This window comes from Passer montanus, unplaced genomic scaffold (assembly GCF_014805655.1).
Source record: "Passer montanus isolate IOZ18808 unplaced genomic scaffold, ASM1480565v1 scaffold5, whole genome shotgun sequence".
Classification (NCBI taxonomy): Eukaryota; Metazoa; Chordata; class Aves; order Passeriformes; family Passeridae; genus Passer; species Passer montanus.
Window position 1 is genome coordinate 7,603,072 of NW_024369929.1, and position 24,523 is coordinate 7,627,594.

The following is a 24,523-nucleotide window of genomic DNA, read 5'->3' on the forward strand; positions in this document are numbered from 1 at the left end:
GTTTGCACACTGAGCCCTCCAGGCAGCTCTGTGTAACCACAGGAGCTCACACAGGGGCTGCACAGGTCTCTGCAGGCATCCAACATGCCTGCATCCAACATCAGGCCACAGGCAACAACTAGAAGCTCTGGGATTTTCTGAACACAAGGGTTTTAGCCAAGTGCTAGTCTGCCAAGATTGTGATAACATGAGGGCTTACTCTGGGCAACTACTCTGGTAGGATGCTGCCAACCTGGATTTACTGGATTAATCTGCTGTACATCATATCTTGGCCTTAGCTCCGGGCCACTCCTGCAAGCAGAAAAGCTGTAAGATTTGCTCTGGGGAGAGACTGAAGTAGACAAGATCCTGGGTTCAGATGTCCCAGTTTTTTGAAGTTGGTGTGTCCCATTAGCTCCTGTCCTACCTGGCCCAGGACAGCTGGGGGGCAATGAGAGGGGTGCACAGCTCCTGCAGCTCCAGCCTCATCCAGTGTTGAACTCTGGCTTCCCTTCAGTAACTGAAAAGACAAGATTTTCTCATCACAGTGAAGTAAGAGAAGCTCCCTCCTCTTCATCTGGTGCCTAGTCAGAAAGTAGCAGCACAACATAAACTGTTAACCTCGCTAATTTGGCCAGAGACCATCAGGTCCACAAGAGTACAGTGAGGCTTTAATGGTTCAAGTGGCCATTCCTTCACAGCCAACATCAATCTTTAAAAGTGGTGAGAATAGAAAAGAGCTTTTGCAATGACAGCACCACCACCTGCAGCTCGGCCCAGAGCAGCTGGTTTGGTGCCTGTCATGCACTTACCTGTTGTGGTGCTGCTGCAGAGAGTGGCAGTGCCCAACTCAGGCCCAGGAAGGTACAGGCAGCTGCTGGACATGAACCGTGGCATCTTGCTCCCCAAACAGCTCAGGCCTGTCTGTGCTGAGCAGTCTTGACCTGATTAGCTCTTCCAAAGCACAAAGCTGAACTTGAATCCCAGCATAGAATATTTATCTTAGAGAAAACCTGAGTATGACCCTTCAAGACCTGCCATAAGAAAGCAAATACTTGGGGTTCTTTGAAAGTCAGCTTAAAAGAGAGACTGTGGAAACAGTGGTGTTGTGCCAAAATACACGTGGGCTGTCAAGTTTACAAGATACAGTTACAACACACAATAAGAGAATGATTTGCTGTGTACAGTAACAAGCCATCTTTGTTAAAATCTGTTAACCAAAAATTAGATTTATTATCCATGCAATCATCTATGCAGAGTCATATGCACAATTGCAGCGGAGGAAAGCCACACTTATTTCAAGTAATTAAGCATTTTATTATTTCCTTGAATTTGAAAAATATCCTTTAACTGCAAAAGGATACACATTTAGAAAGACCTCTACTTCAGTCTGTCTGGTGCTTAGAGTCATTCTGGGGTCCCAGTATCAAATGAAATACAGCAGATTATTTCAAAATCACACTGCAAGTTAGAAACCACTTTTTAATTGCAGGTTGCATTCAATGTTATAGTGCAACCTTTGTGCTTCATTGAGATGCCAAGGAAGCTGCAAATATTCAAACTAATGGAAATGATCACACACATACAGCAACTAAAACCAAGAAACAAAACTGATATATCAGTCAAAGGACATTGCTGCAAAGAGACAGATGAATAATGTACAAAAAAGTGGATTTTTATGTGCAGATTGGTACAGCACGTCTGGGTTTTCCATTTTAAAATGACCAAAAGAGCTACTGTCAAGATTCCTTGTTTCTGAAGCACAGCAAAGGCAATTTTCAGAATGGTGTGGGCAACACTGGGGCTGCTGGAACACAGTCAAAGAACCTTTGGCATCATAAGGTGTTACGCAGAGTTTAAATGTAAGCCAACTCTGCTGGATAGACTCCTGACAGGTCTTTCTGAAATCATCCTTCTCAGTTCCTCTCAGTGTTCAGGGGCTGAGAAAAAATACTTAAATGGTACACTTACCTATAAACTCTACAATCACACACACTGGCATTAAAAATCATTCCCAACCTGCTGATATAGGAGTGCCATTTACAACTGTAAAGTTCTGATTTGTATCTCGCCATAGCTATTCAACATATGGAAAAAATACATTGTTCAACATTTTGGCACACTAATAAATAAAATCCAGACATGCTCTATTAAAAATATCAAAGTAATCCTGTGCACAAGCTTACTTTTTATATAGTTGTATTTGTTATGCAGAAGAAATCACAGAAAGCAATAATACAATTTGGGTGAATTATAGGAGTACATTTCCCTTCCAAAGCTATTATAGCTCAATATTTGTTCCCTCTATCAACTACAGTGCTGTCCCAGCAGCAGTTTCAGCACTGCTTTCTTCCAGATTTTACAGCATCACACCTCAGTACAATGTTCTGCCACTGCTGCTAAAAGACACACCATGGCATTTGCATATACAAGTACACCCACATCACTGAGTAACTCACTTGATATTAAAACCCATCTACAGCTTGTGATGGTTTCTGGCATTGGATTATTCCTCTCTTATCAATCTTGGGTTATATGACAGTAACTGTTGAGGTGGGGGTAAAAGAAAGGAATATCTTAAGGCAGTTTTAGCAAACAATAGTGGTTTTTTTCACACTTAACTGTGTTTTCTGTATAATGATTTAACATCTACTTCTGCATGTTTTGGCTATCAGATCACTTTTTGACTACTCAGGTCAAGTCATTGGAAATGTTCTTGCTTCCTTTCTGGAACCACACAGTAACTTGAGAGAGGTCCACTGCTGTTTAGATTTGTGAAGGTTTCTGTACTTCTTCTGTTCTTTCTTTGCATGAAGAATGAACAGCAGCAGCTCCCTCAAGGAGGAATCACCTGGACACACAGACGGATACAAAGACAACCCTACTGACAACGCCTGAAGTATAAGAATGGCATTTATCACACTTTTAGCAAAAACACAAGGCCACAGAATAAACTAAAAAAAAAAACTGTTTTATTGTGACATTTATGACATTGAACCCTTGTTGATATGAATGACTATGGGTACTCTTGACATGTTACAATATGTCATGGTGTAGGATGGCACTGATTGTCATCTGACTTTTGAGAATGTTTAATGGTCCCTACTGACCTCAGTGCATTTTGGCAAGTCACAGAAACTTTATCATCAGGTTTGTGTATACAGTTAACAAGTAGTTGGTCTTATAAGCACCATTACAAACCCTCACATTAAGGGTATTATTAATCTAGTTTACAAATGCTTCATTGATAAAAATAGCATGATTACAGTATACACACACTTAATTTACATGTAATGTATTATAGGCATAACTGAGATAAACTACTGAGCTAACTTTGGTTGATTGAAGTATTTAGACTGAATAATGGCAATTTTGGCTTCTAAGTTGTGTAAATATTACAGTGCATTTATAAATCTAGGTTGAGAATTTACTAGCACCAAATGGATATCATAAATGGCTGACCTAGTAAGTTGTAGTTGGAGAAGCGAAGTTTAAGAATTACAAAAATACAGCTGTCCATCAGTTGAAAGCACATTCTTGTACCTCTGCTGAAATGATGACGTGTCTCAGCATCAGTGGCCAACTTCCAATGATAAAAGTCCCAGTTTTCAAGATTCAACATATCAAGGTAGCTCAGCTACACATAAAAGCCTGAGAAAGTGGTAGTTTTGAGCTCATGTATTCATCCTGTACCTTGTTTATGCAATAATATGATAGTGCTTGTTCATACAAATGTACTCATGTAAGATTGTACCTATGATATGGAGAATCTGATTGGGAGGAATATTCAGTCCTACCTATCTATCTTTGGTTTAATTATTTGGTCTTTGGTTGATGAATTAATGAAGCAATATCTGAATTTTCATTTTCAGGTTATCTCCCAGCTCACCACTGAGGTAGTCTTTGTCATGTTTCGCTTCAAGCTGGTTAAGTTCCTTCTTTTTATAGAGTGGAATACTACTGATTTGTAATGAATAATTTCCAGGCACTGGCTTCTTCTTTGTGAAATGAAGGTAACTTATCCCGTCCTTCTTATTGATTCTAAAGAAACCATCTTCATTTCCAGAGTCAATTAAATATCGGTTATGGTTTGTCAGTGTGGTGAGGGCAGGGAGCAGTTCCAGGATGCGATCTTTGTTACTGAGATCCGAGATGTTGATGGAGAACACTGCTGCTTTCTCAATATCCCAGCTGGCGAGACTGATTGGCGGCTCCTGCTCTTGCTGATCCTGCACAAGAACAAAGGATGTCAGTTGGCTTTGTCAGAGAGCATTTCACACGTGCCTGTGTGTATTTCTTGCCCAGGGCATTCATTACTAATTAGACAATTTTTTAAAAGGAGGTTCTGTAACATCCTCTGTGAAATGCACTCTTATGGGCCTAGGACTCCTCAGGATGAAGTACAGAGCTTGTCACCACTGCTGTGTGGGTTAGAGGAGCCCGAGACTCACACTGGAAGTTTCTGTGCACATGCCTTGCTGCCTGACAGGTGAGGCCCCCCATGCTGGGAGCCTGTGACCAGCCTCCTGCAAAGACAGCAAAAAGGCACTCTCCTCCTCTCTGCCAGGGGAGCCACAGGCTGAGAGAACAGCTGTGAAGGAGAGCAGGGTCTGTGAGGGAGCCACAGCATTTCAATGGGCATTTTCTGCTTTGCAAGAATCATTTGGGTTAAGCATGGAGCCAGGGCAGCCTGCAGGTGCAGCAGAGTGCTGGAAGAGAAGCCTCACCCTTCACCTCTGACTGGGTGGTAACATTTCAGACAGCAGCAAAAGCTGTAACATTTTCATTTGGAAAGCAAGGGAAGCTCTACATCACTTCTGAGACAAAATCACTACCTGACATCCAAAACCAGCTCTGGTCTACTTTAGGATGCAGATTTTTCCTGAGGGATTGTCTCTTGGCACACATCCTTCGGAGTCCAGCTTTCACAAGACAGCCACAAACTGCTTCCCCCCAGAAAAGGTCAATTACCTCTGCTTCACTTGCAGTTTCATTAGTGCTCCTGCGCTTCCTTCCTCTCTTGGGATAGCCATTGATTTTACATTCATAACAAGCTTCTGGAGAGAGGGAGTTGTCATCTACTTCTCCACTGAGTGAAAGCTCTTGTCCTTGACCTCTGCCTAGCCCCACTCCAGAAACACAGTGTCTGAGGAAGGAAGAAATTCAAAATTAACTCCAGCGAGACATATCTTATCAAAAGCTGCATTTGGGGGACTGTAAGTACAAATAATTAAGCAATCATGTTGCATTCATTTCCTAGGAAAAATTTCTGCTAAAGTCAACAGACAAAATTCTCACTGAATCACAATGAGGCCACTCTTTATTTCAAGAATCTGCCTTCATGGGTTTTTGCCCAAGAGAGACCTGCCAATATTTAACAGTCTTAAAAACACAGGCTTAAGCCTGAGTTGTTGTTAGCAATTTCTGTTATCCAGCCTGGAACACATTTAAAGAGACCAATTTTCAACAACTGAGAAATCTGGAGAGTGAGATCTTTCATAATGCATCGCAAAGCTTTTAGTCACTTACAAACTTTAAACCACAATCTTTCTGCTTTCCATTTGGGTTGCTTGTTCCTATATGATGTACAGCCCTAACACACCCACTGGGGCAAGGGAAAATTTGTTTTATTGATAAAGCAGACATTTATTTTTAAAATATTAATTTGAAATACAGAAGAATATGGAACATACAAGAACCTAAGAGCATGCAGAGCTGTTGTTCCAACCAGCAGGTGAAACCTCTTGCATAAGGTAATTTCTTTTTGCAGCTGGTAGGGGGTGTTATTATTAATGCTTGTTTTGTTCTTCTTTAAGGAGACAAATGAATCACAAGAAGGAGTACAAGCTCCCAAGTGCCAAGCTCAGAGGACTTGGCAGACTGCTGGGGTGTGCAGGAGAGGTGAAGGCAGTAGCTTAAAATAGAGGATTGAACCTGGTAGCCCAGACCAAATTTCAGTTTCAAGCATTAAACCCCTCCCTTTCCATGGTTACCCTTCCACACCCTCCCCTCCCCACTCCAATCTCCAAAATCAGTCAGTACATCCAACTCTTGAGCACCTTCCCAACCCTATCCCTCGTTAATTGCTGACAATCCCCCTTGTTCTGCTGCTCCACACTGCTAAGAAAGGCGTGGACTATGTCCCCTTGGTATCTGTTAGTTTAAAATGAGAATCCCTTACCCTTGTCCTATTCTGAAGTAACCAGGTGGACATCCACAGACGTAGCCACCTTCAGTGTTTGAACAACCGTAACTGCACGGGGCTTGTGCAGAACCGCATTCATTGATATCTTGGCAACCTCCACTAAACTGCTCATACTGAAATCCAGTAGGGCACATACATTTATAGCTTCCCAAAGTATTGTGGCAGGATGCTCCTCCACAAATATGTGCACTGAGACATTCGTTTTCATCTGGAAAAGAAGCAGAATATACCATGTTAACTTTTACCCAGGAACAGTCCAGCCCACCCCTTGGACAGGTCGTGCTCAGCTGAATGTGCTGCCAGCTCAGATGGACACAGACAACTGGGCTTGTCCTTCCTCTTGGCTGGGGCAGTGGTCACTGCGAGATGACTTCAACCCCACAACAGCAACACTGGGGCTGCTCTACAGCAGATATTTCATGCCATGTCAGGTCATGCTCTGGAGAGCAGCGAAACAGGGAAGATAGCTTTTTTATTCCAGAAATAACTGAGAAGAATAAAACATTGTACAGCCTGGTCAAGTAATCCCTTGTTCATAGTGCTATTCAGCATTAAAGGAAAAAGAGTAAGGAATCAAGCTCTGACACTTTTTCCAGGCATTGAAAATACCTCCCTATACACTTACATTTAAATATTAGACATAGGTAAAATACAGGAAGTAGTAAAGTAAAAATAAAAGCAGCTATAGATACAAAAGAGTGCTATATTCTGAACCAGTTCTTTCCCAAACTTCCTAAGGGTGGCACTGTAGGAGTTTCAGGTCAGTTCAGGCTTATTTACTGAAAATGGCTACTTTTTGAAATGAAGCTGGTCTGATTTTTGATGTCTGATGTGGCAAATTGCTTCAAAAAGTTCTGAACATTATTGCTCCCCATTTTCTGTGATAAATGTGTGTATGTGTGTGCACACATAAGAAACTCCTTCTGGGAAGTACAGAGCAGTATCTCTGACCTCAACTTCCAGGTTACAGGAGAATAAGTAGTAAGTCAGAGCATTATTGTCTTTTTCCAAACAATGTGGCTCTTTGTTCTTTGCTTAAAAGCAAAGTTTTTGCTTTTTTGTGGTGTACTGTGGAAGTGCCTGGGCAGGGGATGCAGTCACAGACAGCACAAGACATGGGAGGAACCAAAGCATTCTTCAGTGATTATCTAAATGTGTTGCAGCAACATAAAAAAATCCCTGAACGATTCATTAAATAGGCTAAAAAAGACACAAACTGTTTGCAGAGTTGGGATTGCCAAGGAATATGAAGGAATTGTCACGGAAAAACCTTGTACATGGATTCTTCCCCTGTGGTACACCCAGGAGATCCAGATAAGTATCTTAAGAATATACAGCTATAGACAGTACAATGTGAACATGTGGAAGACCACAAGGTATTAAAACCTGGGGATGAATCCTGTGTTCCCAAAGCCTGTAAGGTTTGTCATTAACTCAGAGAGATGTTTCAGTGTTTCTCACACCTCAGAGCAACTATACCAACATCATAAATGCTTGTTTGGGCCACAGGAAGTTATTGTACCAAGAGCAGATGTGCTCACTTCACCATGCTCCATAGTGGCAAGAAAGGGGACACTAGTGAGATTAATTCCCGTGTTTTGGTTGAGTGTCAAAAGAAAAAAAAATATTAAGAAAAAAAAGTTTTGGGACCCACAGACTGCACCAGCAGTGCTGTCAGGCACCAGCCTTGCTCTCCTGTGCTCTGTAACACACAGCTCTGTAATGCTCAGCTTCAGCAGGAAGCAAAAATGCCACGAGGACACAGGGACCCAAACCTTTCCTGCAGCTTTGGATTTCTGCCTTGACTGCCACATGTCCAAGAAGGTGGAAGTACTGGCTAAGTCTTGCCCCAGGTGTGGCCCTCAAGAACTTTCCCTGTTGAATTTTCTGGTGGACCAGTATTTTTGGTGCCAAGACTGGCACCTTTCTTTCAGAGAGGGAAATACTCAGTGCTTGTACATTTTGAAACTGGTATTCCCTGTATAAATCTAAACAGTAGTCAATGGCCTCAAAAGCTGGAATACCAGTGTACACCTGGTTTGGAAATACACTTAGTTAAATGTTTTCAGCAGAAAGACCTGGAAACAGCCAAGATGTTTTAAAAACTCAGCACTGCACTTTTTCAGATTCCACAGTGTCCTCCAGCAGCCAGACATGACAGTGCTGGTTTCTTAGGGGATTTTGATCCTCCTGCAGATTAAATTCTAATTTAACCCTAAACTCTGCTCATTGAATTAACATTCAAAACCCCCATATGTTTGTGCTCCCTCCTTGTTCCTTGTATGTTACAGGCATAGAGTGCTAGAGCAAAGCAAATGTCACAGCAAGGCCTGCATATAACATCAGGAGGTCTGGTAAGCACAATTAAAAGCAGAAACCTCCCTGGAGCACCACAGTGATAACAAGGCAAGGCATTTCTATCTTTTTGAGAGCAAAGAAAGCCAAACCAAAAGTTATAAAGCTCTTTGTTCTCAAAGAGGTCATCAAACCCAACTCTGGGTATCCACACAAGGCTAGGTTGCATGAAGCCCATTAAATGTGATGGAAACTGCACATAACTGTCACTAGAGGAAAAATTACTCCTGTTTCTCTTGTTTGAATATGCTGCATGCTACACTGCTGAAACAGAGGCTTTTCCCATGACTGCTGCACAGGCAGCCCCATCTATGAGGGCTCAGAGACTTGGTACAGCTATAAAGTTTAGACAGGGAAGAAAGAGGCTTTTAATTCACTGGTGTATTTACTTATGAACATAAACTTATGAGCACTAGCATTTGTTAATTATATCCAGAATTGTCCTGTAAGCACTCACTCTAAACTGTATCCCAAAGCTTCAAGGAAGCACCTCTAGACAGACAGCTGCAGGTTTGTTCAAATATAATAAATTGTTAATTCTGTACAGAGAAGGGACTTAAACACAGCAGCCTTCCTGTAGATGTTGTAAGAATGACAAAAGCACAGATCAAGCAGGATTTTAATGGAATTTGAAATTCTTGGAGCCAGAAGTTGAATTTTATGATTTAACAATTCAAAGTAGTTCTGAGAGTGCCAGGCTCAATCCACCATCCAATCTTAGACAGGACCTTTGTCCAAGCAGAGACCATTGCAGAGCTGAGTAAGATTTCCTTTGTTCAGACCACAAAATACATGAGCAACACAAGTTTCCTCAAAGTCAATACAACCTCTAGCACCCTCAAGGAGAGCTTTGTGCACAAGCACTTCTTGAACCAGGACATGGGTTACTGTGTGCTTCATATCCACTCTGCCTTCACAGGAGACCACACTTGTAATGAACCTCTGCTGAACTTAGCAAATTATAATCAGAAAAGAAAGTATGGCAAACTGCACCATTGCCCTTCACTTCTTGCTGCTAACTAAAGTAACATGCATTTTAATGTATGAATTTACAAAAGTGACTTGCCAACACATTGGTTCCACTGGTAATGCTGGAGATATCCTTGTGGGCAGCTGCACCTGTATCCTCCAATTATATTTTGGCAGCCATGCTGACACCGATGGTTACCATCACATTCATCAACATCTAAAAGGGTGAAACACACTCTGAGTTTTGGGAGAGAAGCTCAAATTATGCTGTAGTTGGAAAACATGTTACAAATAATCATATATATTCATTTATCATATATATATATATATATAATATATATTTCATGATCTTCCAAAAACCTGACCACTATGGGCATTTTGGGTTGGGATTTGTAGCTCCACAGCAAGTAATGTAGGGCTGAAAACCATGGAAAGCTCTCACATTCAGCAAAAATTTTCAGTTTTTGCATTCTGCTATGGAGCAGACAGGAAAAACCCATTTGTATAGGGGATCTCTAATGCCTTCCTAAGGATCCCAGCTCCACAGCAGACAGACCCTTGCTTTTACCCAGGCATCCAACCCAAAGTTCCCAGGATACCTCTTTTCAAAACAACCCAAACTCTGTCCCAGGAGAAGGCTCTAAGGACCCAGAGGAATAAGTCTGCAGCCCTTGAACTCTCTCTTTAGCAGGTCACCTTGGAGATGCAAGACTTCCTGTCCTTGAATCCCTCAGAAATCCATGCAGGATTCAAAAGAGGTTCACTGAACTTACAACACTTTAATTAAAACATTCCAGGCTCCATCTCCTCAGAAAATATCCATCCAGCTCTTTAGAATCCCACAATATATCCATTTTTTTCTGGCCCATGAAGAGAAATACTGCCTTGTTGCTGAATTTCTGTACTCCCCCCTCACTTCAACCTACACATGCTGCTTCTGCAGATTTTGGTGCTTACTCCTGGGGTGACATTATGGCTGAAAGAAGATTAAGGAAGCAAGAGAAGGCCAAGTCAAATGCACTGTGTTGTACCCACCTTCACAGCTCTGCCCAGTTTGATCAAGTGAGAAGCCACGTTGACACTCACAAACAAAACTTCCTGGTGTATTTTGGCAAATGCCCTTTGCCCCACAAAGATTGATCTCAGTAGCACACTCGTTGTTGTCTGAGGGAAAGCAAAGCTCGGTGTTAGTTTGTAATTGTCATTTCAAAGCTGATATTTTGCTATTATGCTAATGATGGAGAGGTTGTGGCAGGAGGTAAAGGCACATCAGTAACACAGGTGTCCCACTGCCCTTCCAGGTTCTCACTTTGTGTTACAGGGAAGTTTACACTGCCTTCTTTTGAATTTGGAAACACAAAAGTAATTGGAAGGGAAACTTTCTTCACCAAAATATGAAGTTTGATGTTTTGGTCTGCAAACACCTGCAAATTCACACCAGTACCACGGGATCATCAAATTGACACAGAGACAGGACCCTGCTTGCAGAGCAGAAAGTGTGTTTTGCAGGAGGAAGCAGTTTAGTTTAACAGCTCCATGTACCCAGCAGGTATGTGATCAGAGGACAACTGCAGAAATGTATATTTCATAGCTGTTTCAAGAAGCCTTGACATGATCTCAATGAGCTACAAAAAGTAAAACAGAACTAATTTTGCTCAATGCCTAAGAAAGGGTAAGGTAAGAATTAAAAAGTGGTGTTTGTACTGGCTGGTTCTTGCAAGTGCAAAACTCAAAGATTATGAAAGCAAGGGAAGGTAGGAGGAAGGGGTCTCTTTGCATCCCTGGGGGGATTAGGATGAGAATCTGGCTTATATTTCCATTTGATTCCTCAGAAAGATGATTTTACCTCCTTGCTACTTTACTTCTGGAGTAAGGGTCAATAATAAATCCCAAATCTATCTACCTTCCCATGTCACCTACCAATGCAGGCTGTGTGGTGCTGAGTGAATCCAGGAGGACATTTGCAAGTGAATCCCCCAATAGTGTTGACACAAAGGAACTGGCAGTTGTGCTGCTTTGTTGCACATTCATCAAGATCTAAAAAAAACCAAGAAAATATCTTTCAATTATATTCCTTGGACTCAGAAATAAGTGATTACAAATAAATAACAGCAAACAAAGCCTTTTGAATTTACATCTCACTTTACACACTGGTTCCCAGTTCCTCTTACACGAAGCCCCACATTTAATGAATGGGACTTTGGAGCTACACAGTGTCCATGCTAACAGTGAATTGCAGACACCACTCTCATTTGTCTGAAATTTTCTGTGATGTAATAAATGTCTGCTCAGCCAATAAATGGGAAGTCACCACCTTCATGAGATCTGGCAGACTGCACAATGGCCTTGCACTGAAGCACACTATTACTCCAAAAGAAATACTGAAATGCTAACAACAAAGTACACTGTCATCTTCCATGCCAAACTTGGAATTGCTGTTCTAATTTGTGTGTTTTTAATCAAATCTTAGTTATCAAGGCACATAAATGTATGGAATTCTAAAGAATTCAAAAATCTCTCCTGCACTGCTGTGCCTTATCCAGCATGCTGCAAAAGCAGTAGGTAAAAATTCTATTGATGCTGAGGAATGCTCTGCAAACCACAGTCACCTTTGCATCCAATAAGATTAATTTATCATTGAATGATATAGCTTGAACCACAATATGGCTTCAACAAGCTTACCAAAATAAGAACAATCATATATATTATTAATTACAAAATATTTTAAGATCAGCTGCCATCAACCTGCAAAAATTCCTGTCGATCTGTTGTTCAACCAAATTAACAAGGAATTAACTGAAATACCAGCTCCATCCTGTGCAGGCCACTTCCACTGTCTGTAGTGGAAATACTCACATGAATCAAGGAGAGAGATTTGCATCATTTAAATGTCTTTGCAATTATTTTTGTCTGTGAAACACAGTTTCTGCAGTAAATTTTTTTCTTGATTTTTACCTTTGCAGCTTCTCCCATCTTCTTGCAGGATGTATCCTTTTGGACATGAACACTGGTAGCTTCCCTCTGTGTTTTTGCAGATGAAATTACAAGGTTTTGGAGACTCATTGCATTCATTCAGATCTACAAGAAGCAAAACCAGATACCTCAGTGCTGGTAATCAAGATTTGTGATAATGTTTTACAAAATGTTCAGGATAGATCAGAAGGAAATCCAAATTGCCAAAGCATATAACAAGTGACATTTTATTTTCCCATTTTTCAAAATCTTTCTATTTTTTTCTTCAAGCCCTCTCTTAGTAATAAACTTTATATACAAACAGCACAATGTAAAACCTACCAACGCAAAGAGTGCCAGTGACATCTGTAGTATAGCCCAGATTGCAAAGACAATGGTAAGTTCCCCTCTCATTGATGCACTCCCCATTGCGGCAGACGTCATGAATAACCTTGCACTCATCAATATCTGCAATTAAACAAGGGTTAGTTCTCAATGGAACAAAACTGATTTTGTACAGCTTCAAGAGATTCTTGTGACTTGACACAGAGAAACCTACACCACACATAAATAACTACACAAAATAGTGAAATATTGCACAGATTTAAGGAGAAATAGTAAGTGGAAAAATACAGAATGGAGCATTAATCTTTCTTATTCAGTGAACAAGCTGTAAGTGGAAGGGAACAACTGAAGCTGATCATGTATCAGCCTTCCCAAATCAAACATCCCTTTGCCTTCATGTAAGCAAATAGCTCTCTGTCAAGGTGGGATGGATGCCTCATTATCCAGACCCTTTGGCTGTGCACCCTCCTCCCAAAGGACTATACTCGGTCAACATGAATCATCTCAGAAAATTTCAACTGATATCCAAAACATTTAGGACATTACAGTGTTGAAATATGCAAAATGAAAGTTTATAATTTATCACTTGATTTGGCATTGTCTAATAGGTCATTTAATGAAAAGTACCTGCTCCACTGGATGTGTATCCTCGGCCATGAGGGCAAAGCTTCTTGAAGGCCACAGTGCCTGGGAAGGGACAGACCTCACAGTTCTGCCCCCAGCCTCGGCCACCGTCACAGCAGCACTCAGACTTGGTGACAGCGTTCCTGTTGCTCGATCCGATTTGGCACATACTTTGTAAGACTTCAGTGAAGCAGTAGCCCTCCCTGTTGTCTGGAAGACAAATTGTGCATCACAGAGAATCCTAATGGTGAATTCCAGAGGGTCACGAGATATTGGGAATTTAGTCAGAAATATAACAGAAAGGGCATACTTCACCCTGAGACTGTGGAACTGAGAGTGAAAGACTACCAGCAGTAAGAGCAAGAGAATGACATCTAAGGGAAACAAAGACAAGACAGTCAGCAAAAGATGGAAGACAAGAAAACACAATATGCTTATAAAAATATATGTTTCTGTTTGAACCTAGAGAAAAAGGATTGGCCGAAAATCAGGATCAAAGAAATGTCAGAGCAGTTCCTGGCTGACTGAAAGCATGGAACAGTCAGCTTCCATAGCACGTCACCCCAGCTGGACTGACTGAGGCAGGGGTAGGGTGAGCATGGGAAGAGGGAACTTGCAGGAGGACACCTACATACAGGGCCCCTTCCCAAAGGCATGTAAATTCAAGAGTGTGTTTTCTCACCATACATTAAATTTAATTTCATTGCAGCTCTTCAAGTGACAGCTCATTCAGGTGTAAATTGGGACTTACCAAGGCACTCGTCCTGGGTGTCGCTGACCGTGAATCCCTCGTTGCACTCACACCTGTAACTCCCCACTGTGTTCACACAACGGCCGTTCTCACAGAGCCCAGGCTTGGTCTGACATTCATTCTCATCTGCATTTTTGACATTTTATGACAAAAATCAAGTCCATTATTAGATTAATGTAGGTAAGAGGTTGGTATGGAACTCTTATGTTGTGCATTCTGCCTGGTTAAACTTCAACTTTTTTCTTATCTTTTAAAGTTTCTTTTGTTCAATTTTTGCTCACAATTCTTATATATATCATATCTGCAGTACATTCCTCACTGGTTTTTAAAATTTTTCATAGTTACAGCTGCACTTCTGAATGCCATCCAAGGTTTAAAAAAATTCAGATCTATTCTCATTCCTGCTAGCAGAGATAAACAAGCCTACAGCAACCAACCCAAATCCTCACCTTCTTCCCTCAGAGCATTCAGCAGCAGCAGTACAAACTGATGCCCACACTCACTTTCTACTTACCACCCACAGATGTGTACACCTGAACAGCAAAACCAAGCATGTACAGCACCAATGGATCCAATACACAAATAGTTGTGCAATTCTGCCCCTGAGTTTCTTAGCACTTCATTAAATCCAAAATTTTTAGTCCTGCTGAGGAGCTGTGTATTTCAAGAGCTTCAACACTTCAGTGTCACTTACCTATACAGCCTTCCCCATCTGGTCTGCGCTGATAACCAGGCCCACAGATACACATGTAGGTGCCAATTAGGTTTTTGCATTCCATCTGTTTTGAGTCACAGTCATGAATTCCTTCTTCACACTCATTCTGATCTAAAACACAAGGTTTAGACTTTATTATATAGAGACATGATCGTGGAAATTCACAATAGTAAATTCTGACTTTGGAATCTCTATCATAATCACACCCTCCACATACATTTATTTTTCTAAACCAACCATAAAATATACTAGCCTTGAGGAAATTGATTTCTCCCAAATGCCCACTTTTAGGGCACGACAAAACTGTATCATCTGATATGACCTCACTTTAGGCAGATGTATAAATTTACTGGCAGGACAGGCCTAGTACAATCAAGTGCATAATGCAAACCATAGAATTTCATCCCAAATTCTTTCTGACTCAGTTACTTCCTGGGATTAAAACTCTGGCCCAATAGTGCAGTGAGTCAGAGCCCTGCCCCTGCAGGAACTGAAATCATTATGTCTCAGAACTGAGAGTCTGGTGGGAGCCTTACCTCTGCACATCCTGCGGTCCTCCCGCAGAACGTACCCCCCGGGGCACTTGCACTCGTAGGAGCCAAAGGTGTTCACGCAGCGGAACGCGCAGAGCAGGGGGTTCTGGATGCACTCGTTCACATCTGCAGTTGGGGCGACAAAGACCAAGGGGGGAGGGAAACACTTGTGTAAAACCCAGCAGACTTGAGTGCACAGGCTTTAGGTACAGGCAATACCACAGACCCCAGTTTACTGAGGACTAGATTTTAATAGTTGGGGATCCTTGGTTCTACTTCTCATGGATTTCTGTAGAGAAGCAGGCACCAGACATGCCAGCATGTTTGCACAGCTACCTGAAGTTTCAATAAGTTCAACAGCAGGCAGCCAATGGAAATAATTTCCAGATCCATGCTGCTAAAATACTTGCTCAGTTAAAACTATATCTTTTCCACAACTAAGTTTGTTTTTTGGGCTTTTTTTTTTGATTGGTTATTTAAATTCTACATGCACTAATTCAGATTCTTCATAAACTGAATTCCATAAAACAATATCCTTACTAGAAACATTATTTTGAAGTGCATTTACATACAAAATGCCTGGACTACTTGAGTAATTACTGCTACATAGTGATGTTTATGCACTCAACTAGCTCCTCTGCAATTTGAGCTTTTACCCAAATTCCACAGAGAAGCAAATGAAGCTCTAACAGTATGTAAAAATAATGCAATCTGATGCAAAAATAGTTGCATTCTTTTGCATGGGCTTGAAAAGAAATAGATTGTGGCAGATAATTTAGGAACAGCTGTGTCAAGTCAGAGGACAGTGTCAGAACGTCCTAGGACATTCTCCTCTCCCTGGCTGTAACAGAAGGAGATGAATATTAAAAACCTCATACCATGTATGCAGAGATATTTCCCCTGATACAGCCTCTCAGTTTAAGGACTTCCACAGCCAAAAGCCACAACCAAACTATTAAGCTTAACTTCCACTGATGGATTCTCCCACAAATTTGTATAATCTCTTTCTGGGTCAATTTATACTTGTGGCCTTGCTAATATTCTGCAGCAAAGGATTCCACGACTTAAATAAGTATCATGCATATAAAAATATTGGCTTTGGTTTGTCTGACATGGTCCCTCTATTTTTGGTACCTTTACCACTTGTGGCTTTATAAAATCATATATCTCTTCAACCACATTTTCCACACTGAAAAATTCTAATTTATTTTTCTTCTATACCTCTGATCTTCCTTACTTCTCTTCATGCATTTTCAAATTTTAATGTTTGAAATGAGACACAAAGCAGGAAAAATATTCAACCTAGGGGTACCATGGTAATTGTTGAGAACTGTATTTTTATTTTCCCGTTTGTTCCCTCTTTCTTCCCTAGCTCACTCAAGCAGCCCATTTCCTATCTTCATCATGCACAGTGAGTCTCTTCACTCAAGGACGTAGGCAAAAACCATACACACAGTAAGCAGCACTTCAGGGAACTGTTCTGAAGAGACTGCACCCCAATATGCTCCTCTCTGAGTAGTCCTTCAGTAGATACCACCTGAAAGTCCACCCCAGCTCCAGTCAGAAATATGTACTACAGTTCAAGGTGGATACAGGAAGGAGGAGCCCATTGTCCCATTTCAGATAAAGAGGTATTGTTCCAAGTGTCCATATTTTATTTTTAAAGCTGCTTTACCCCCCTCAGCTGTTTTCAGAATCAGGGAACACAATTACAACAATTCCTTAGCACACAGGAGTCTCACCTTCACAGGTCATCATTGGCCCAGGCTCAAACCCTTCTACACAGGTGCATTCAAAGCCTCCTATCACATTCCTGCAAGTTCCATTCCCACATGGGTTTCCAACAGCACATTCATCAGTATCTGCAAGTAGTTCGACCAAGGCAAGAATACATGGTTATACTCAACCAAAATGATAAAATATCCACGTTGATGATGTACAACCAGAAAAACAGAAAATGCAAGAACTCACTTAAAGTACTGAATTAGAACCACAGACTCCTAAAATAATTTGGGATTACTAGAGTCTATCTGGGTTAAATATTCAGCCAGAGCAGGGCCAACTTGAAGCAGATTGCTCAGGCCCTGCCCTGGCAGGTTTTAAGCACTAGCAGGGCTGAAGGCTCCAAAATGTTAGAATAAAACAACCCCACTGCTCCTTAATGCCATACCTAGCAACTCAGGAAAATCTTTAAAATGGAAGCTGGAACTGCTGTACTTACCCACACATTCTGCTCCTTGTAGGATGTAACCATACGGACATTCACAGCGGAAAGAGCCATCTGTGTTGATACACTGCCCAAATTTACAGTTATCAGGATCAAGGCACTCATCCACATCTTAACCAGAAATACAAACAACACAGTAAGTGCAACTGGCTTCATGTGCTTTCAGACTTCTCTCAAAGAACAAGTGTTCTGGCAATAAGTATTTCTGAGATCACAAAAAATACTAATATTTAAATTCTGACATATTAGGATTAGGGCACAGAATTTGTTTTGCAGGCCAGCTTTCAGAATACAGAAAAGAAACTGATTCTAAATGTCAGATATAAACCTCTCTAACTGGGGCTACAGGGAAAGCAGCAGATATGAAAAGCAGTAGTCATCCAGTGCTCCTTAAATGCAGACTTTTGCCAATAAGGCTGAAGTGCTGTTTGTCTTGGGAGAGAACAGAATGTACTGAAGGGATCTAGGAAACCGTGGTTTGCACTTCTGGAGGATTAAAACCATTTACTGTAAACAGGCTACACATATTGTATAAGAAAAGACAAGTATGCTACGTGACATTAGATCCATTCTCTAGATCCTACATAAGTTTCTAGCTCTAAAAGAAGTTTAATTTCTGATCTTTGAGATATTCAAGCTGGAATTTGAAATCAGTATGAAAAATTGGGGAAGATAAAAGGTGTAGAAGTTTCCACAATTCATGGCTTTGGGAAATAGTTGCAGGGGTGTTATTCTCAATTGAAATGGAGAATGGCTTATGGGTGGAAAAGGGACACTGATGTAAAAGTGGCACCATGCAGTTCAGACACTTACCCAGCCTTGCGTCACCAGGTCCAACAAGGATGCCAATTCCAAATGGACAAATCTGTCTGAATGCCTCTGAAAAAAACCCATAAAAATCAAACCATATGTTAAAGTCTATCTTGGCAATCAGCATTCTGCACAAACTACCTGCAACCACTGCTACCAGTTCATCCTCCTCATGTTCAGGTCCAGAAAATAAATATGTTAATATATAAACTTGTCATCTTATATTCATGCAAAAACTGTACATTTAGTTTACATTTCATCTGATCTCTTGTATGTATAAGTACAAAATCCCATGAATAATTAGCAATATTTAACTTCCTTAAGAAACAAACTAATGCAGCATTTCTATTTTAGAAGTATCAGTAATAGTGACTACATTTTTTCTGTTGTAAAAGTATAATTTCCTATATTTTCTGAAGAAGGCAGAATTTAATCCAGACTTAGCTATCTTAAAGCTATTTCTTTTTTGAAAGATGAGAAAAGGGACTTTGATATCCTTTGGGAGAGTTTGGAATGTGAAAATATAGATGCTGACACTTCAAAGAAATGCTGCAACACAAGCTGTGCTTTTCAACTGACTTTGGTTCACATGGTCCACGTCAATGGAATGAAACATGCACAGGCAATAGGCCTAAGAGGAAAATTGCAACTGGCACTTCTAATTCTCTTTGCTAACCCCAGCTTTTGTGAGGATTTTCTGCAAGAAATCTACATGACTAATGAATGAAATGAACTGCAATCATGTATTGCTGAAACCAGTAATGCTGTTAACCGCATTTGTCAGCACGAATTACAGTCCGTTCAGCAAATTGCACCACCATGCTACAGAGGCCTGTTGAGTTGCTTGATGTCGAGTTACTCACTCTTAAAAAGGATAATAACAAAGAAAAGTGTTTCTTCAGCAATGGTCCAGGCAGGTTTTCCTTCCTCAAGGCCTGTATTTTGTTATGCCCTCCTATTTTTGCAAGTCATTCACATTGATAAGATTGCAAATTTACATTTTCTTAATAACAAAATTCAGATGCAGATCCAGTTTAACTATTTGGGGGTTTATTTTAATTAGTTTTCATGTTTATGGCACCTCTTCCTATACCTATTTACAATTAGAAGAATTCAATTTTTGTCTTGCAGGAATTGCTACTCAAAGCCTATCAAGGACCCACTTGCTGCTTTCCACTTCCTGTATGTGATATCTCAACAGCAAAATACCCAGCACCTAAACACTAACAAATCGACAAGCAAAGAAGGAATATGTTTGATATCTGACTATCCAAGGGACATGGTTTTTCAGACTGCAATGGCATCTACTTTACAGAGACCTATGACAATTACTAGGGTAAAACACTTTTAGAAAACTATTTTTCAAAATTCTTTCTAATAAGAATCCCAATCTCCTTTCTGCTCAGAGAGGCCATGTGGTCAGCTGGTCAATAACTCACCATCTGCTTCCTCTGGGCAGAGCTCACAGGGATCTCCCCATCCCTGCCCCTTTAGGGCACAGCAACACTCTTGTTTGGAGTGGTTTCGGGACTTTGGCACAGAACACTTCCCATCTTCAAATTTGGTAAAGCAGTAGCTCACTCTCAGATCTGCACAGAGAAAAAAAAATTGTTATGAGCAGTTAGAGTAACCTTGGCACAATTTTCACTTAGAGGTGCTAACTGCAAAATTACAGGATACACACCACCAAACACCTAACTTCCATCTAGCTCTGTTAATAGGGATCATCATTGTCTCTGACTGTGGAAGATGTGAATAAGGAGGGAAGCTCCCTACCTCATTCAAGAAAAGCTATGGAACAGTTTCCTACTTCAGCATGGGAAAGCAAGGAGTTTTCTCTTTGGTCCAGCAGAAATTTACTGTCCTCTTATCCTCACTCCTCTTTGAAAAAATGGAATATTGCCTCATGAATTTATATTCTATTACTAGTAAGAATCACTCAAGTCAAGACATTTTCATCAACTTGCAATGACAATATTGTGTAGTGCTAAAATGAGAGGCAATTTTCAACAGCCCTTTCCTTCCTCATTCTTCCGGAGGTACACACAAACAAAGCAAACTCTCCCTGTGGCACCACATTTTATTCCCTGAAGCTGGGTAACCAGGATGCTGGACAGAACTGAGATCACAGACCACAAGCATCCAGCAGGAAGGGAGCTGGCAGCTCTCTGTGCTGGCAGGGGGACAGCAGCAGGGCAGTTCTGGAAGCAGCTGCTCATCCAGTTTTCCGGCTGCAGCATCAATGCTGGGTAATGTCCAGGTTTTAACAAAGTCCTAGGTAATGGGAAGTTTTAAACAAAACTTTGCTTGGCCTGAGATATTTGAAAAAAGAACAGTCCTCCTTAGGGGATAAAGAGAAGCCCCTTTCAAATTCATACATAAGTGTGCACTTTCCTCTGACATTATGTGGAACAGTGGCCTGTGTTAAAAAAGTAGAAGATTGGGCTGCATTCTTTTTAGGATTTTGTTTCTTAGTGGGTTTATGTGATTTTTTCTCTTTGTACCTGAAGAAAAGAAAACCCTGAGACTGAAGAAACTTCATTTATACAAGCTACATAAACGCAGCTAAAACATGCTTTCTTGATGTTGAGTGAAGTAACTGTGCCAAACTGCATGGTGGTTTGAAGACTTGGATGAATGTTTACTGCAGGTTGGATTCATTTTTACCAAAACCACAATTTCATTTAGCCCACTGTGAAGGGAAGAACTCACTATGGTGTCAACAAGCATCACTGCTCTGTGCCAAGCAAAACTACAGAGGTCTGTATAAAGGTTTTACTCATCAGTGGTTCCCACTGTGCACAGTGTATAAGACATTTAATGCTGTATCTTTTTAATAATTTCCAAAGCCTTTAAAGTAACTCACTTCCTATTTTGTTGTGCTTGTTCTTTATACACAAAATAAACTAACCTGTGGCTTTTAATTACTAGATATTCAGCTTTTAGCAACTCATCTGTTAGTGCCTATGTTTAGGCTCTGAACTGTGTATGAAGTAATCTGGAAGCCAAATGATACTTCAGATTTCCCTAAGCAGATGGGTACTTATTGTCCACACAACATTGTTTGCAAATTTTTTCCAACAATCTTTTTTTTCCACCCACGTTTGCAGAGAGGATCAGCATTTAACAAGTGCTATGGTGAATATGGTAAGTGCTAAGGAGAGCCTTAAAACCAGAAATGCTGCCTTGAGTCTCCTGCCTGTATTCATCCTCCAGCTCTGTGTCTTGTTGCTGTCTACCAAGAGTTCAGGTAGCCCCAGCATTTCTTCCAGGGGTGCAAGAAAGGATTTCAGGACAACATAATTTCTTTGCTTAACCTGGTGCATTTAACATTAACTTCACCCCTTTTATTGCAATGTTCTGTTTAATGAAAAACAGATGTTAGGGCAAGACAGAACCTGGCCCCAGCTACAGAATTATCATGTTTTCCCTATGAAAAACACTGTTTGAGTCCAGAGCTTTCTTGCTGTATTAGAAACAGCTCGCTAAAAAGGCTTTTATGAAACAGCAAACAAATTTTGAAATGCCAGAAAATAGGAATGAACTTACCTTGGCATCGCCTTCCTGTGGAAGACAATACGAAGCCTTCTGGACACAGACATTTGAAACTGCCTGGGGTGTTGCTGCATGTGCCCAGGGCACAAATTTCTGGCTGTTCCACACACTCATCAATGTCTGTAAAAAAATAATTAAAGAGATGAGAAACAATAATATTTGCACTGGCAGCTGTACTAAATAATGGGCAATCTTACATCATCACTGATATCTATCATATTTGACAAACAAAAAAGCCCAAAAAAAGAACAGAAACAGGAAGCAGTAACCCAAGTGCAAAATCCACAGTTAGTTTTCAAATCCTCAGGCAATGGGCAAACTTCAGCAATGTACCACCAAGGAAACAGCTTGAGAATATATTTTTCTAGGGTTCAGAGAAAGTAGTTCTGGTTCAAACAAATGGTGGAGACCTTTTCTAGGAAGTGAGAGACTTACTAGTGGCTACAGTTCAGAGCTGTACACTGCCACAAAAGACTAAACATTACTCACATTTAAATGCAAAGGAAATAGGTAACAATTGTGAGCAGCTAAAAAAGAGAGAGAGAGGAAGGATTGTTCTGTACACACCTTCACATTTGTCATTCTGCAGGATATATCCAGGAGGACAGATACATCTGAATGAGCCATCCAAGTTCTGGCATGTGCCTGGTGAGCATTTTCCAGGCTCCAGTGCACACTCATTAATATCTAGAAGAAAAGAAAGACAATTTATTTGAGATAATTGCTGTGAACTCAGTAAATCTCTGACTGAAGCCACTTTAATTTTGATTCCATCAAACTGAAGATGGAACTTTTCAGGAGTGGGAGGAGTCATCTTCATGTCCTCTTGTCATTGTTTCCTTCTGCTAGGTACAATGATGGCAGCGTGGCAGTTTTCTCCGACCCCACTGTTTCACTAAGCATGTCTGCTCAAGGTTTGCTGCACTTTTTTTCAACCTTAAAAGAAAGCACTCACCAACACAAGTCCTTCCATCCAGAGCCACCTCATAGCCATCATTGCAGAGACACTGGAAGGACCCAATGGTGTTCACACACTGGCCATTTCTGCAGAGCATTCCATTTCCACTTGCACACTCATCCACGTCTAGGACAAAGAAGATTGAAAGATGTCAGCAACACCAGCAACAATGGAAACTGGGTAAGCGAGATTTCGGTGTCCACCACATCAACAAAGTAACTGGTAACACAATCCTGTTTCAAAAGCAAGTGGGAAGAAATTACTATATTATAAAATTGTCAGAGCAGGAGTGGAACCCAAATGTTCCTGTATCTGGTGCCAGCATTCAAGTGGCTCTAGAAAAGTGAGCAGTGCATAAGCAAAGAGGCCTTTGAGACTGGCAAAAGAGGGTTACTTAATGGTACTTATGGTACTTTTATTAGAAGTAGGAAGCCCCAGGAGCACGTGCCTGTGCCCAGCACTCCTTACCTATGCAGTCATTGTTGTGTGAGAGGATGAAGCCCAGGTTGCAGCGGCAGTTGAAGGAGCCAATGGTGTTCCTGCAGGTTCCGTTGCCACAGGCATCTCTCTCGCACTCATTAATATCTACAAAGGAACAGGAGAGAAATAACCCACTGCCACCACACTGAACAGATGGGGAAAGGATTGTCATAGCTCTCAAAAAGAAGATTTTGCATACATTTATACACTTGATATTAACAGCTACAAAAATAATGAAGGGTCCAACAATCATTTACTTTACTTTGGCTCCTATATCACCCTTCCCAAAGTGTAAGCTATCTTTAATTGCAAGCATTCTGAAATCTCAATTTGTTCATACAACACACAACTGACAGCTGTGAATGGGTTAAATACAAAATTCCCTTGATAATGAAGATGACTGTTTCTGAAAAACATTTTTTTTTCTGGCAAGAAATCTACCCTCCATTCACTCTATTAACAAGTAGGCCATATATAACTGCTGCATTGCAATATCAATCTATTAAATTTCTTGCCTAAAGGAATAAATGAGACAAGATGCTCCAGAAAATTCTAAGAAGAATGAAGTATTTTTTTTCAAAAATGAAAGCATTAGCAGTTCATTAGACAGAATATGTAATTTTAAAGGTTCACTCTACTTTAATGAGATGGTTTTTATTCAGTATCAGCTTTTTATCATCTCTAATGGCCAGTTTTGCACCTTTGTCTGGTGCTAAATGGCTCACAATCTCAGATACTGTAATGCAACTCCTTATCACAGAGGGGACTTAGTAACTATTTTAATGGGAGCCTAAGTTCAGTTTCATTTGAAACACTTGCCTATACACATTGTCCTGTCATCATTGGTTTTGAATCCATTGTGACAAATGCAGTAGAAACTTCCAACAGTGTCAATACACTGCCCATGGCTGCAGATATTGGGAATTTCTTGACATTCATTCCGATCTGAAAACAAAGAAGAGCACTGAAAGTTAAGGCTTCTAAGCCACAAGGCTGGAAAGATGCATTAGCAGCAACCAAGACAGTATCCAGTGCATGGGCTAACTTAAAACAGTATTTTTAACT

General features: G+C 40.7%; 1 protein-coding gene across 4 annotated transcripts in view; it reads right to left on the bottom strand.

The window, feature by feature from the left end:
* Positions 1-2,929: 2,929 nt before the first annotated feature.
* Positions 2,930-24,523, bottom strand: part of FBN1 (fibrillin 1) — a 143,132-nt gene continuing 121,538 nt past the window's right edge. For 3 of the 4 annotated variants that reach the window (XM_039723287.1, XM_039723289.1, XM_039723291.1), the window contains 21 exons: positions 24,278-24,403; positions 23,447-23,563; positions 22,976-23,104; positions 22,588-22,707; positions 22,015-22,140; positions 19,905-20,054; positions 18,469-18,534; positions 17,650-17,766; positions 17,171-17,290; positions 15,432-15,554; positions 14,875-15,006; positions 14,181-14,306; positions 13,433-13,639; positions 12,803-12,928; positions 12,464-12,586; positions 11,429-11,545; positions 10,544-10,672; positions 9,606-9,725; positions 6,161-6,392; positions 4,951-5,125; positions 3,819-4,208 (listed from right to left, as the gene is read on the bottom strand). In XM_039723287.1, the coding sequence (XP_039579221.1) occupies positions 3,819-4,208; positions 4,951-5,125; positions 6,161-6,392; positions 9,606-9,725; positions 10,544-10,672; positions 11,429-11,545; positions 12,464-12,586; positions 12,803-12,928; positions 13,433-13,639; positions 14,181-14,306; positions 14,875-15,006; positions 15,432-15,554; positions 17,171-17,290; positions 17,650-17,766; positions 18,469-18,534; positions 19,905-20,054; positions 22,015-22,140; positions 22,588-22,707; positions 22,976-23,104; positions 23,447-23,563; positions 24,278-24,403 (3,071 nt within the window). Of the gene's footprint in view, positions 4,209-4,950; positions 5,126-6,160; positions 6,393-9,605; positions 9,726-10,543; positions 10,673-11,428; positions 11,546-12,463; positions 12,587-12,802; positions 12,929-13,432; positions 13,640-14,180; positions 14,307-14,874; positions 15,007-15,431; positions 15,555-17,170; positions 17,291-17,649; positions 17,767-18,468; positions 18,535-19,904; positions 20,055-22,014; positions 22,141-22,587; positions 22,708-22,975; positions 23,105-23,446; positions 23,564-24,277; positions 24,404-24,523 lie in introns of all 4 variants that reach the window. The other variant, XM_039723288.1, reaches the window with a different exon arrangement.